General features: G+C 42.3%; 4 protein-coding genes across 9 annotated transcripts in view; 1 reads left to right on the forward strand and 3 right to left on the reverse strand.

Annotated features, from left to right (window-relative positions):
• Positions 1-124: 124 nt before the first annotated feature.
• Positions 125-3,970, reverse strand: LOC118443581 (lysosomal dipeptide transporter MFSD1). Of its 2 annotated transcripts, none has more exons than XM_035870791.2 (7): positions 3,261-3,970; positions 2,182-2,458; positions 1,669-2,085; positions 1,285-1,596; positions 1,096-1,208; positions 778-1,016; positions 125-685 (listed from the first exon to the last, which is right to left on the reverse strand). In XM_035870791.2, the coding sequence occupies exons 1-7, from the start codon at positions 3,421-3,423 to the stop codon at positions 641-643; spliced, it is 1,566 nt and encodes a 521-aa protein (XP_035726684.2). In that variant the 5' UTR covers positions 3,424-3,970; the 3' UTR covers positions 125-640. The 2 variants fall into 2 exon arrangements, with proteins under 2 accessions (XP_035726684.2, XP_085520451.1); XM_085664325.1 differs by having other exon boundaries at positions 771-1,016.
• Positions 3,971-4,086: 116 nt separating this feature from the next.
• On the reverse strand, positions 4,087-5,782 carry LOC118443596 (BPTF-associated chromatin complex component 1). Of its 3 annotated transcripts, none has more exons than XM_035870824.2 (4): positions 5,620-5,782; positions 5,084-5,175; positions 4,596-4,694; positions 4,087-4,497 (listed from the first exon to the last, which is right to left on the reverse strand). In XM_035870824.2, exons 1-4 carry the CDS (start codon positions 5,635-5,637, stop codon positions 4,230-4,232), a joined length of 477 nt encoding a protein of 158 aa, XP_035726717.1. In that variant the 5' UTR covers positions 5,638-5,782; the 3' UTR covers positions 4,087-4,229. The 3 variants fall into 3 exon arrangements, with proteins under 3 accessions (XP_035726717.1, XP_035726716.1, XP_035726718.1); XM_035870823.2 differs by lacking the exon at positions 5,620-5,782 and adding an exon at positions 5,323-5,514; XM_035870825.2 differs by lacking the exons at positions 4,596-4,694; positions 5,620-5,782 and adding an exon at positions 5,323-5,537.
• trbl (tribbles pseudokinase 2) overlaps positions 5,102-14,602 on the forward strand; it is a 28,861-nt gene continuing 19,360 nt past the window's right edge. The window contains exon 1 of one of the 3 annotated variants that reach the window (XM_085664327.1): positions 5,102-5,255. The gene's annotated coding sequence lies outside the window, so the exon portion shown is untranslated. Of the gene's footprint in view, positions 5,256-7,053; positions 7,172-13,965; positions 14,242-14,602 lie in introns of those variants that run through there. The other 2 variants (XM_085664328.1, XM_035870800.2) reach the window with 2 other exon arrangements.
• LOC118443591 (putative RNA methyltransferase CG11342) lies at positions 5,857-6,981 on the reverse strand. The gene is made up of 2 exons (XM_035870814.2): positions 6,695-6,981; positions 5,857-6,554 (listed from the first exon to the last, which is right to left on the reverse strand). The coding sequence occupies exons 1-2, from the start codon at positions 6,887-6,889 to the stop codon at positions 6,000-6,002; spliced, it is 750 nt and encodes a 249-aa protein (XP_035726707.1). The 5' UTR covers positions 6,890-6,981; the 3' UTR covers positions 5,857-5,999.

Raw genomic sequence — 14,602 nt, forward strand, 5'->3', positions numbered from 1 at the left:
TTTTTTTTTTTTCTCTCTCGTTAGCCTGGTGTTGGGCAAGAAAACTAACGTGACATTTATTTCTTATTTTTCTTTTCTCTTCTTATTTTTATGTTTTCTTCGTCGTACATTTATTTCTCGCACATCACAACAACAACATATATATATATATATATATATATGTATATATTACACACGTTTACAGCATCTTACGTATATACGTCTATGCGCATACATATATACATAACATAATATATATATGTATGTATATATATACACGCACGCGTATATATTATATATATATAATTTAACGAATAATCTCATATCTATTTGTAACAACGCTTTGCGAACAAAACCAGAGGTAGAGATCAATCCACGTAGTAGGTGTCCCGCAAACGAGCGATCGTAAAAGTCCATAGTTGGTCATCGTGAAAACTTAATACGTTACTGTATGGTTCGCGGCATTAATCGACTTTCCGTATTTGGCAATATAAAATCTTGATCGGTCGACTTAGCCGCAAATCAAATAACATTCGACGTCGAACGTAAAAATATTCCATTGAAGAAATTATCACAGATTAGCACTATTTAGAAGGAAGACAACGAATGTTTTAGCGAGATTTCAAAGGAATACATATAATATTCAGCTAAATGCAGAGTATCATCGTAGCGGCCGATGAATGGGTGCTTTTGCATGCGGTGGTACCTGTAACGGGAATTAAATATCTTTTTTATCGACGGTAACGTCGAGGCAACGAGGTAGATGATATTGGTAAAAAGTTTCTCTATACGTTATACCATTGCACCAACGCGAGATAAGTAGCGATTTCTGATACTGATGTCGGATTGCGGTTGCAAAAGATCATCGACCGATAGATCCGAAGTAGACTCGGGCGACAACAATTTCTTCCTCTCCAAGCTTTCCGGGGTGTGCCGAATTTCTTCGTATTTCTCTCGTTGTCCAGGTGTCATGTTCAAGTAGCCACCACTCGTAGCCATGTCGGTCACCCAAATTGCAGCCGCGGTTATCAAAGATACTGTAATTAAATTCAATTTGATGATAATAAAAATCCAATCGATAATATTTATGTAAAATTTGATGTAAAACAAACTCACCCCAAAGCCATGCAAGGAAGAATATCTCGAGAATCATGTAACCACCACTGTCGACAATGATTCCAGCCAATATGGAAACGACAGCAAGACCAAAATTTTGTACGGACTGAGCGCTATAAAAATACAATATAAAATGATGACAATGTCTTTTGATCGGCTTTAAGATCGCTCGTTGCAACAACAACTTACATGCCATAAGCAGTTCCTAATTGATATTCCGGCGTAACGAGGGCGATCAAAGGCCATAAGCTGCTAGCAAGCATCGAATAGGCGAATCCCATGAGTATCATACAAGCGTATGGATTGACGTATGTGAAGGCTAAAAGGACATGGGCCACCATCGTCGCGCATATGCTTAGAAAGACCCAAAAAACGTTTTTCCCTATTCTGTCCACGAGATAGCCCAAAACGGGAGATGCGATCGCCGATATCGAATAAATCAAGGAATTAACGGTATTGGCGCTCGAAGGATCGTACTCGTACTTCCTTTCGAAAAATACTCTGGAAAGAAACGAAAATAATAATTTCTTATTGTATCGTCCAATATTCTGGTATATAACGCGCAGTACTTACTTTCCGAGGGCGATGAAAGGAAATATCGCTACGTAGTAAGCAATGCAGATGAGCGCGATCAACCAAAATATAGGCTTAAAGTCTTTAACGTCTTTTAGACTAACTACTTCTGGTTCTTGTCCTTCTCCTCGCCTTAGCAATCTTTCAGCACGTTTATCCATAAGACCCAAAATGCAAGCGCATATCATAGAGCCCACGCAAGTAATAGCGGCAAGAAATAGAACTACGCCGATACATTCTGGGCCCGTATAATACTGAGACACGTAATTGTAAATTGGTTCCATTACCAAAAAATTCACGGTAGATCCAACACGAGCAAAACTCAATTGTAGTCCAAATACCATATTCAGTTCCTTTCCCTTAAACCAAAGTACGGCATAACTGTTCTGGGCGACTGCCAATGATTCCGCCCCTATTCTGTCGAATAAAAAGAACGTATGGACGTGTATTGTATATCTTTGCTCGTTCCCAGTTACCATATCGTCAAAAAATTCTCTATGGTGGTAAACGTACCCGAAAACGAATCTTCCAATCATCATTAACCAGAACGCATTGACCATAGCTCCGGTGGCAAAGATGACCTGTCCAATCAGGGTAAGTCCCATATATATGATGGTACCCAAACGAACGCCAAAGACGCTATCCAACAAGAATCCTCCGATGAAGCAAAGGATTACATTGGGCCAGGAATAAATGGAATATAGCAAAACAAATTTGCTGGTTGACATTTGCAAGTCTGTCTTAAAATTATCCTGCAGCGCACCGGGATTGTCGAAACAAAAATAGGATCCTGAAACACATAAAAGGGTGGGGGATAATAGTCGAGAATTCTCGAGGAAAAGAAAAATTAAAGATCGGCAGTATTTTATTAGTGAAAAAAGCAAAAGGGACCAATGTCGATAAGAAAATGAATGTCGTCGGACAAAACAAACCGCGTTTTTACGATTTTGCGATTTATCCGAGAAACTTGCTATAAACTGCGATTCTCGAGGTCGTTTATCAAATTAGAATATTTCCTCCTGAAAAGTAGGTCATTTTCGTTCCAATCATCTGCGAGTTTCGTTATATCGTTGGCACTCCCCCCAGCCCCACTCTCTCTCTCTCTCTCTCTCTCCCACCCTTTCTATCATTTTTCTAAGGAACGAGCATACGCGTTCAATTAAACAAAGTTTCACCACGCAATCGCTTCAAACTTTGTTCTCTGATGAAACATATGGACGTTCGGATAACAAAAGAAAAAGAAAAAGAAAAAAATAAGAAACGATTAATGCTTATCTAGCAACATTTAACATCAATGTTTATCGCAAGGATGAAACTTTGGTGGATTGGATGAAGAGGAAAGAAAAAAGCGAGAGAGAGAGAGAGAGAGAGAGAGAGAGAGAATAAAAAATAAAGACAGCTAAGACGATAAGATATTAATAAGAAATGTTTCTTTGTGCAAATCCATTAAGAAATGTTCGATGCCACGTAAACGTTTACATTATTCCTATTCCTTCTTTGATTCTTTTGTTTCGACGTAAAAAGTAAACAATGGCTACTAAAAGTAGTTCGCGCGTGAGAAAAACTTGTGAAATGTATTAGAGGGGCCGTACCGAAACCAAGCAGGCACATTAATGCCAATCCGAGAAATCTGTAGGGTAGTCTTTTCGGGCTACAAAATCCTTGCAAAGCAATCTCATCTTCAGAACGGTTCAGAGTCGGGTCCACGGTTTGGTTCAGAATCTGATTCGGACTCCCTACGATTTCACCCTCCATTTCGATTTCCTCAATTTCCTCAATCTCGTCGTTGGTATCGTCGAGGCGTCCCTCGAATTAGTCCAATAATATTCCTTTTTAACGAAATTATTTCCCTATTTGGATGAGGTCGAGGCTCCACAGGTGCTGCTGCTGCTGTTGCTGGCTCGATCGCGATTTTGCGCTCCGTATCAGGCTAATTTGTCATCACAGGACTTAGTACGAACTTTGAACGCGCTCGACTTAGCGACTTAATTTTTCACGTTTAAACGATTAAAAGGACCAATTCTTTCGCGTCCGATTAAACGTATATAATTCATTCGACTGAGCGCACTTCTCCTCGTACAATTAATTGCTCGAACGAGCGAAACTAATGAAAAATTGCATCGTTCCACGTTCGTTATCTGTCAAATGCTCGTGCGTCGTACTTACACGAGCTACCGACCCATCTGTTCCGTGTGTTTGTCCGACAGCAGCCGAGCAGTATCGACGAGAAGTTTGCAACGGACGCGCGAGAAAGTTTCTAGGTTAAACGTTGGTTTAATAGATAGGGTTACCAACTTAAAAGACAAAATAACCCACGTGTTAGAAAATTTTACCACCTCTAACAACACTAACGTTTTCTCCTCCGATTTTTTTTTTTTTTTTTGTTAAGGATCGTCGAAAGAAATACGTGTTTTCAAATGTTTTTTCGATAAAATTTATTTATAAAAGATCTTACTTTTCGTATTCGCTTCGGGCTCCTCGCTTGATATTAATCGAGCGTAGACGATTAATATCTTAAGTATTATAGGTTAAAACCAAACAAGAAAAATACGTCGTTGAAATTAGGAAGCTACCTCTTCCGTGGCACCTTCGAATTCGAGCTTTACTTGACAATCCTCAGGTAGTCCTTCGACGTCCACCTCCGATTCGGGTGCATTTAACATGTTCAATGTAACTTCCGCGGACTTTCCGATCAGACCCTGATTACCAGCACTTTGCTGCTGTTTAGATCCCTGCTGTTGCACCACCGTAGACTGTTGACTTTGTTGTCTTATCGGCACACCTGCTTCCTCGAAAGCCTTTTTTTTCAACGTTGTCCGAATCTGTGAGCTGAAAATAATACAACGAATTGGTCAACATCTCATCAAGCCTGACTTAGAAATTGAGAGACCGTTGCGACGTCTCGACGCGGCCTCGTCCCAACTTACACCGTTCGTCCCTTGATGTGTTCGCTTATTTTGTTCAAGTCTTCGCTGAAGGTCTTTACCGAGTGACGGAGCATCTCAATTTCCTCGTCAGTCCATTTACTATCGACAGGACGTACATACATACATCGCGCATACATATATCTATGCATATATATATATGTGTGTGTGTGTGTGTGTGTGTGTGGGTGTGGGTGTGTGTGTGTGTGTGCGTGTAAAAGTTTCCAAAGAAGAAAAAAGATCGTAAAGAGCGATAAAAGAAAAATCTTTTAATTCGCTATTCGAAAAGCGCGCGCCTCGTTACGACTTTACGCGGTCTTATTGGTCCGCGTCACGAGACGCCATCCATCATGGCGACGATAAAACGCCAAACGTATGCGCGTACTAATCGAAAGAAATAAAGAGAAAAGAAAGTACTACTACGTAGGAGCGTGTGTGTCCTACGGATTAATAGGCGATATACGTATGTATATGTTTCAGTTTGAAATTACCCTGCCGGTGAGTCCGTCGTTGGATGTAGTTGCATCGTCAACTCGCCGAGCTTGTTGAAGGCAGCTCCAGCCGCGGTGAAAATCTCACCGACCTGCAAGTACAACGAAAAGATATCGATGAAATGAAAAAAGAACTCGATCTTTCGTTTTTATCTTCGACGAGTATACGAAAGTAAGGAAAAATAAAATATTCTCCTTTCTTCGCGATGACTAATCGGTAACATAAACGTAAACATAACCTTTTGTCCACTCGCAGGCTCCATCGTTGTTGTTGGACAGACGGACAGAGAAAATGAGAGAGAGAGAGAGAGAGAGAGAGAGAGAGAGAGAGAGAGAGAGAGAGAGAGAGAGAGAGAGAGAAAGAGAGTGAGTGTGTGTGAGAGAGAGAGAGAAAAGGAGAGAGCGCGGAATGCACGTGACTCGGAGAGCGGTAGAAAAAGGAAGACGTAGAACGGTGGGGAGAGAGCGACCGTTAAACACTATGTGGCGGGAAAGTGCCTAAAATCATCGATTATGAGCGCCTTTTTTTCGCTTACCTTGCTCGCAGAGTTCATCTCACGATCAGTTTGTTGTTGCGCGCATACGCGTCACACTTGGTGGAAAGGAAAAAGCTCGTACGGTATTGCCATCTTGCGTCGCTCTCACGATCCTTTCCGTTAAACAATTGTAACTTTAATGCTCTTTTTGCCGGCCTACACCCCGACCAGACCCTGTAACGTACGCTTCGCCTACCTCCTCCTCTTCCTCCTATTAAAATATCCTCTCATGGTATCGATCGTTTCTTCCTTAATTACGGAGATTATTAAGACATCTTCTTTAAAAAAGTAATTTGTTTTATTTTATTTATAAACGCTTAATTATAATCGGTACGTTTACATATGAGATTGTACATTGTCATATGAAGGCATTGGCATTATTAGTTTCTCCGGAAAATCATAATTTTTCTTTCCCAATCGTTGGCAGAAGATACAATGACTTTTCGAAAATCGCATAGATCGGTCAAGATACGTTCTATTTGCTCCGACATGTCGCCGTTGCATTTCAATTTCTTTATCAGAGGGAAGTCTTCCAAGTTGGCCAATCGCAATCTCCTCGAAGCGTTTCTGTAACACTTCCAAGGTTGTGGCTCGACGACGATCGTATCGCAGATAGAACAAGCTTTGCGAAAGAACTCGACCAAGCCGTCGTCCCCGTGATTAAGGTGGATCCACATAGAGATGGAGAAACAAAAGACCGCGTCGAAGCGAGACCGACCGAGTTCCTCGAGATATCTCGAGATCGTCGAATCGCAATGGGACGTAAGAAATTCCAAGTGCTCGAAGGCGATCCGATCTGGACGAGGATTACCCTCGCGCGATCTCTCGACGAGAATCGGATCGAGATCTATACCGAGGACGAAGATGTCAGGTTTATCGCCCTCGGAATTCGTCGAATTAACGTTGAGAAAATCGTATAGCTCGTACGTAAGTTCCTGTTTAACACGAGAAAGATTTGTCTTTTTTTCTTATTTTTTCTTTTATACGTCGACGGAAAAAATCGAAAAGGAGGAAGGAAAAGAGAACTCGCGTGCCGATTTACGAACGCGAGTTTCCGACAGCTGTCTGCCCTTACCCCTGCATTACAGCCAATGTCTAGCCCCACGTATTTCCGGTCCGAACGAACAGACTGCCAGACGTCACGCGGAAGTTGCCGCACGCGCTCTTCCGCGCTATGAAATTGGTAGTAATTCATAAAGTTCCCGTATCTGCTCGCGCCCGGATCCGCCTTTATTTTCATCCTCTCCGTCCCCTCAGGATCTTTCGACATTTTACAAATTGTCCACGTTCGATCTGCCCTGTTCCTCGAGGATCTCTCTTTTCGATTAGAGAAATATTCTTTCTTTCACTTTTCCTTTTTTTTTTTTTATTTGTCTCCAATCGTTGCATCAAAGAGATTACAGCAAATCGATTAGATATTTATGTTTTACAGTCGTCGATCAGTATGTGATCTCTAACGCAATTATGGAGGATTGTGAAACTTTCAAGAGAGAAATTTATGTTAACCGTCAACGATTTGTCACGACTCGTGACACGCATGGACCACGTGCACGTACGTATTATATATGTATATCTGCTACGAGCGTAGTTTCAAAGAGGTATGTCTATGCTTTTGCGACGAGATGCAATGAACGACGGAGACGGCCGCGCGTCTACGCTCGGAGTCAGCTATGCGCGTACTCGTTTACAACGGCTGCTCGATTCTTTCGACCGATAGAAAACAGTGCTGCCAAACGCGAGAGAGAGAAAGAGAGAATCGCGTTTCTCGCAGAGACTCTTGCGATGCTTTACGGACGATAATCGTATCGTCCTTAGAATTATAGAAATTACTCGAAGAGAAATTAACTGGCTCGTTACGAACCAACGAACGATCCTAAAAGAATTAATCGATGTCCGTTGCTAACTCGCATCGCGAACACGTTCCCGAGATATCTTTCCGTAATCTTTCAATCTTATTCTGATCCTAATCCAAAGAACGTCCAATTTTCTTATATACATATATATATATATGTATATTTTTTTTTATCCCTTTACGTTCGAGCCCATTTCAGAATGTTTCATTCAATGGCGATAATCAAAGGTAAAACGAGTCGCGTGCCAGAAAGATCTCGGTGAGACTAAACATGAAGTAGACGGTGCTGTCATCTGATGGAAACGACGAGAAATTTTCACGATTGTCGAAGCAAAACGTTCAATAACACCAGATATTTATTGTCGCATTTACCTGTTTAAGTATGCATGCATTTGTTTCAGTCGATTTTTCTTTTTTTTTCCTTCTCTCTTTTTTTTTTTTTAAAGACCTATACACGCAACACAGAGATATCATATTTATTTCGACGAAGAAAGAGGGGGAGAAGGCGTCTGCTGAAAGAACAACGATGTCATTTCGATGAAGACAAAAGATCGAAGGATAGGATCCAAGGAAGCGAGACTCGTACGAAGAAACGTCCGCGACCCAGATAAACGTTAGCCTTCACGAACGTAGCTCGATCACGAGGAGAATAGGATGCGTTTGCGTTAGAAACGCGAAAAAAGTTTTCACTCTCTCTCTCTCTCTCTCTCTCTCTCTCTCTCTCTGGTCGTTCCTTTGCCTAGTCATCTCCTTCGTTCTAACGATCGGTCGAGGCTTATTAGTCATAAGCCCATCGATACACCGAGTTAGACGAATTAACTTTGTCATATCGAGTAGCACCTGATGACCCTGACTTCCTGTCGGACCAACCGATTGGGAGAAAAAAGAGAAAAAAGGAAGGAAGGAAGATAAAAAAAAAAATGATCGAGAAAAGTGGACTCGCGAAGGTCTTTCAATGACACACCTACAATTATGTAAAGCCCTCCTACGTAGCGCGTGTCGCAATAGTTCGCAAACAATACGACGATAGATTTGAGTACGTTCCTCCTACGTTTGCGAAACTCGACACGGTGTCGGTGCGATTCTCACCGAGAGAAGATTGCACGAGCGCAATAATGCAATTCGATAGGGAAAAGGATCAAGATTTATTGGGACATGTTGCACATTTTTTTTACATCGATATTATTCGTACCCGCCGAATTATATGAATGTTGTTTAGTTTGCGGAGAAACAAACGTAGGCCAAGATTTCGGACTTGTCCCTGAAAATAACTCCCGAGAGAGTGTGTCTAGGTTTAGAAAGGTCAGGTAAGGAAGTAGAAAATAGGTAGGCCTTTTTCAGGTACGGTCTGGGTGCGCCATAAGGTAATCAAACGAAAAGCGGAACGGCTAAAGCAGGATCGCCGTAGGCAGGCCAAAAAAGGTGGATACAAGAAGCACATGCACAGGGGCAGGTGGAGCGTGTTCAGATATCTCGCGTTCGTAGAGCACAACGCTTCCTTGCATTCTCTTGGGCTTCTCTCGCGTCAATTTCCTTCTCCTTTTCGTTCTTGCCCGACGAGCAGATGCGCTCGTGAACGAAGGCATCTGCGCGAATGGCACGCATACTCGGCACGTACTCCGGAGATAACGAGAGAAGGATCGCGACGGTACAATTTTTTGCGGTAGAAGCCGAGTACAAGAGAAAAATATACCGATCGTATGCGAGTCGGGCAGCCTAACCGTGCAGACAAATATTGAATTTCGTTCGGCTTCTCTCTTTTCTTTTTCAAAGAATCTCTTTTCAAAGAATGGCTTTTAATGCACGTGAGTATTGCCAAATGCGCCGACCAAACCGGTTCCCCCCCCCCCCCCCTCCCCACGTTGATCTTTTGAAATATCTCGGAGGGAAAAAGGATAAAGCGATCGCGAGATTTTTTCCTGACGCATCGATCGGATTAAGCCAAGCTTTAGACCCAAGCTTAAGAGGATCCTTACCATGCCCATAATCTCAACGAGAGGATCCTTACGCAAGTGATATCTAAATGCAAAATGGTATCGTATCAAGGATCTCGTTAAAACTTAGAGATATTGTTCAATAATCGTCGAGTCGTCGTTATTAACCGTCTTTAGGCTAACGTGACACGTGACGTTATTGCATCTTTTAGACATTAATGCGTTGCGGATTCATATCGGTAATATGAATTATTGGTAAATTGGTATGACATTACTGATCGTATTATCTCGTAATCTGGTAAATCACGTTGTTCGTGGATATATCGAGCGGTAGAAGATGAACAGAGTCTAATCTCTATCGATCCCAATTTTTTATGCGCTCTAATGCCGAATGAACGAGAATGATAAAGGAAAGGTATTAGCACGCACGAGTTTACAATAATTTTGCCAATAGAAGGAAAAATGATAATCGCCGAGTCCGTAATTGTGCCGTATGAAGCAACCGTGTAGTCGTTATTGCCGCAACTCTACGACTTTTCGCTCTAGACTCGTTTTAGCTCTTGTTCAACGTTAAGAAGGATCGTCCAAATTCGTACGAAAATGTCCGAACAAAGGGGGAGGGGGGGGGGTTACACGTACCACAAACCGTAAGGTCTCCACTATGATGCATAGATTCGTGAGTGGGACGATTAGTCAGCGCGAGTTGACATCATTCTCAATACACGTACGTATGTGCGCACGTGTATTATCCCGTGTAAATTGAAAAAGGGGAATTGGATGCCTTTATTGGGTACGTCTAACTCCATTGGGATTATTCGTAATGTTGCCGCGTACGGTTGCCACTGAGAAGTGTCTAATTTCTCAAGAATGTTCTTGCTCGGTTGTAACGTCTAAATATACAGGAACAAAATGTTTAGTAGGAACACACGAATTTAACAATAAGATAAGAGATCAGACGTTAGAAGGCGGAAGGATAAATATTTGTATGGCGCCGAGTCGGTCAATGGCACGAGGGGACAACTGGGAGAATCCTTTCCTCCATCCTTTTCTCTTCTCTTCCTTTATTTCCCTCTTTCTTCGAGCGGGGTTAGACCGATGAGACACGTCGATGCTTCATATGGTTACCATAATAGGTTAGCCTCGAACGTGGTCGATACATAACTCCGGAAGTTGGCCGTAAAGCCGATCGGTACATCCGGTTCATTGAATTCCCAACGTTTTCCAGAACCATGGAAAATCCCTTTTTTCCGGACTCGAGACTTTAGCGCGTCAACGTCATAGCTCGTTTAGACGAGGATCTTCCTTTGCCGACAAACGTATATAATTGAAAACGATCTCACGAGCGACGACACAAAGGAGAATTTCCGTCGCTCGTTGCTCGGCTTGCGGCTAAGCTCGGCTCGCTGGGATCGACGACTAGATCTCGCGACAAAAGAATTCTCGTACTGGCGCGTATCGTTCGTTGTAGCTGCCTATCCTATGTTCCTCGTCGAACCTTCGGGAATCCGAGTCTCCCTCTTCCTTGAAAACTTCTCCCTTTGCTAATATATCCGTTCGATGTACTCGTATATTATACACAGGCATGTGCTAATTGAAAGATTCGAACAGCAGTGACGAAGGAATCCTTCGAAATAGACGGATAATTTCGAAAGTATGGTTAGCATCGTAAATCTTTTTTTGACCGAGGAAAATGGAAAAATGATGTTTCGTCCTTCCATTCTATTGCTACCTTTTGGTATATACGTGCTTCTCCTCAGAATACCAAGAGATATACGAAAGAGCACCAAAGTTAAAGACGGCTTAATCCTCGGCTAAATCCGCTTCTCCACGCTTAACGGCGTTTTCGGTCGTCCTCATAAATGGACCGCCTTATGTACCAAGGGATGTACCAAGGGATGTACCAAGGGTTCTTCCTTCTTAAATAACCGAGGATTAAAGTCAATTCACTGTCGAATCGCCTCGACGTGGCTAGAGAGTCGCGACGAATCGTTAAGAAACGACGACGCGTTTATTTATATATTCATTTTCATTCTACAGGATCATAGAATTATGACGTTTGATTAGAGCAGCGAGCAAGAGAGAGAGAGAGAGAGAGAGAGAGAGAGAGAGAGAGGAGAAATGAATTGAGCGAGATTGATATACGTTTAGAGATATTTCCAAAGTTATGCGAATAGCGTTTCATCTCGCTTCGTCTCCTTCTCTTGTTTGACGAAGCATAAATTATCTTCTCCTTGTTTTTTTCTCTTTCTTTTTTTCCTTCTTCTTTTCTTTATTTCACAAATCTTGCACAATGTCCGCCGCCGACTTTTGACTACATTCAAGAGAATTTGTCTTGCAAAAATATCAAAGAGTTGGTAAAGAAAAAAGAAAAAAAAAAGCGATTGTCGACGAGTTATATCGGTGAAAGATATATCGGTGAAAGAGAGAGAGAGAGAGAGAGAGAGAGAGAGAGAGAGAGATCGAGTCATCGAAAAGAATTCGATTCCGAAAATCATTGGATCTTACGAATTCGCTGGACGAACCTCATCGCGTCTAGTCGATCGTAACGGAAGCCGATCTTGTAGCGGATGACGCGACTTCCGGGACGTGACCTTAGGAATTCCAATTTGCTCGTCGCTAGGCCGCTGCTTTTCTCTCGTCCTCTCCTCTCATCTCATCTCCTTCCTCCGATCGTCAAAATCTCTGTTTGCTCAGCCGGCCGGCCATTCACTATTTTCGTGCTCGCGTCATTGCCGCTCACCGATTCGCCGCGGCCTTCGTTGCGCGACCTTATCATCGACGAACGCGTGACAAACGTTCGAGAACGATCTTATCGTTTGCATGAATAGTTTGACAAAAAAAAAAAAAAACACAGAAGATCCTTCCTTTCGATTCAACCAACGTTCGATCTTCTGGAAAGAGATAAGCGCAGCAATATCGATAAAGATATTTCGATCGAGATATACGCCGTTGTTTGGAACAAATGTAATCTCGTTCGTTCGATTAAAAAAAAGGGCCGCGCTCTTAGATCGATATGTAAAACCTACCTTACCGGCGTACTTTGTATCTTTCTATCGGACTCGATTGATTTTCTATCGGGTTATCGAAGTAAGTCGCCGTTAAATAAATAAAGAATAATAACGATGCGATAAGAAAACGTGAACGTTTTCGTAGACGCTCGACGAGACCGTCCATCCATACGCGATAGGAATATATATATATACCTGAATACTACTTTGCATTATAATCGAACGATCAAGACGTATGTACTTGACTCTACATACGACGGAGACTCGTTATTGCGACGACGTTGAGAATAAAAGAAACGAGAATCATCATTTGTAAACGTAATTATACTTAACCGAGGATATCCGCTCGCAGGTCTTTCATCGTTTTTCTTCCGTATGAACGGGCGAACACAAGTTCGAGATCTCGATCCGCACGATCTCGATCGTTAGAAACGATATCTCATGTCTGTTTGAAGAGATGATAAATATTCAAGGTTTATGTCGGATGATTTTCTAGCGAGCTTGCACAAACTGTATATGCGTATGTATGTATGTATGTATGTATGTATGTATGTATGTATGTATGTATATGCGTGTGTACGGTAGATATACGGTACATCCGGCTGGTCGTCTCTAATTCGCTGCTAAAAAAGTCCCACGGTGGAGCAGGAAGAACCGCGCAAAACTGGATCGTCGGGAGACGAGACAGAGGAGGAAGACGTATTAATGCTCTCGACGAGGGGGAAAGAATACGTTCTTGTCGGATGTCATTATCCTTTAAGAGTATTTGTCTCGTTTCGGATAGATCGCGGACGTTACGCGGTAGAAACGGACGGAGTCCGCGCGAAAATTATTTACGGGAGTGGTACTTGCGTCCCCATAAACTCACGAATCTCTTTTTTGGCCGGCGCGCGAATGCCCTGTATCGTCGCAAATTATTCTCAATTATTATCATTCTCCGATCGGACTCCTCGTGAAAAAGACTTTCAAAGTGTGACCAAAGTGTTACCTCACTCGTTAGAAGAGAAACAGATATAGAGATGAAATCGATCATTTTTCATCTAAGAGAACGTATAAATTTAACGTACATATAAATTTATGTAATTGCTATCACGTTCCGAGGGCTAGCCGAATTAAACCGTTTAACTGGGTCATCGAAGCAAGAATAAATTCACGAGGCAGAGATATCACGGCTTATAGTATGATTCGTAGCCTCGGTCGTAGAGTAGGAATCCTTTTTTGATCGAAAAATAATCACATAATATGTGATTTCGTCGCGATAGTCCTCGATAATTGGTCCTTGGACACCGACGTTAGAAAAGCTCGAAGCAGCTCGCGACCTTGAAATCAATGCCTATCTCGTGATCTATCACACGCCGGGCTAACTCGACGTGTCTCGAAGAGGAAGGCGAAGGTCAAAGGAGGGGAGGATGGATGACTCGTCGTAGTATCGTGCCCGATCGCTCGAGTATGTAAACATATACGTACGATAACGTATACGCATAGTACATTGCGAAAGGACATAACGCGAGCAATGCGTTCGTCCGCGTAGAAAGCTTTCGTCGCAGTTTCGTGCTCAGTCCAGCTTCGGCTTATTCGTCTAGTCAACACGTGGGAATCGTCGTCCTCGTCGTCCTCGCTTAAAATATTACTTTTTATTCATTACGCAGACTGATCGTCGTTATTCATTTTACGATTACACGAGTAACGCGTGAACTTTGCTTCTATCGTTATTAGCATTATGTCACGGGATATTTGTCCCGTAGAGAAGTGTGTCCATTCGATCGGGATTGGCCAATAATTTTGCCAAAGAATTTGGCCGATTTTGAAAGGATCGTCGTGCAAACAGGTGCGTGTAGAAGTTAGCGATCGATCGAATCGTTTCGGAACTGAAAGAATATCCTTTGTGTAGCAATAGCGCGTGGTATATATATATATGTATATATATATATATATATGTATATATATATATATATATATATATATATATATATATGTATGTATGTCTCCGTTTTTCTCAAACAACTAAATATTCTAGATACTTCCTAAGTGTCGTCAATGGCGAGAGAAACGCTACCGCCTATTTTTTCGCACGCATTCGCGTTGCAACGTTTCCAGTCAGGCCAGTTGCATGTCCACGTTATTGCGTTAATGCGAACGCAACTGTACAGCCACGTTCCCTCGTACCGTGCAGGGAGACGATGCAAATT

Source organism: Vespa mandarinia, unplaced genomic scaffold (assembly GCF_050613455.1).
Source record: "Vespa mandarinia isolate Hongniang unplaced genomic scaffold, ASM5061345v1 scaffold_39, whole genome shotgun sequence".
Classification (NCBI taxonomy): Eukaryota; Metazoa; Arthropoda; class Insecta; order Hymenoptera; family Vespidae; genus Vespa; species Vespa mandarinia.

Excerpts from the sequence above, each read along its gene's own strand:
- LOC118443581 (XM_035870791.2), bottom strand. The coding sequence starts at position 3,423 with ATGGAGGGTGAAATCGTAGGGAGTCCGAATCAGATTCTGAACCAAACC. Across the intron at positions 2,459-3,260 it reads AATGTGCCTGCTTGGTTTCG|GATCCTATTTTTGTTTCGAC; the intron begins GTACGGCCCCTC and ends TATGTGTTTCAG. Across the intron at positions 2,086-2,181 it reads ATTGGAAGATTCGTTTTCGG|AATAGGGGCGGAATCATTGG; the intron begins GTACGTTTACCA and ends TTTATTCGACAG.
- LOC118443596 (XM_035870823.2), bottom strand. The coding sequence starts at position 5,346 with ATGGAGCCTGCGAGTGGACAAAAG. Across the intron at positions 5,176-5,322 it reads AGCCTGCGAGTGGACAAAAG|GTCGGTGAGATTTTCACCGC; the intron begins GTTATGTTTACG and ends TTGTACTTGCAG. Across the intron at positions 4,498-4,595 it reads CACATCAAGGGACGAACGGT|CTCACAGATTCGGACAACGT; the intron begins GTAAGTTGGGAC and ends TATTATTTTCAG.
- LOC118443591 (XM_035870814.2), bottom strand. The coding sequence starts at position 6,889 with ATGTCGAAAGATCCTGAGGGGACGGAGAGGATGAAAATAAAGGCGGAT. Across the intron at positions 6,555-6,694 it reads ACATTGGCTGTAATGCAGGG|GAACTTACGTACGAGCTATA; the intron begins GTAAGGGCAGAC and ends CGTGTTAAACAG.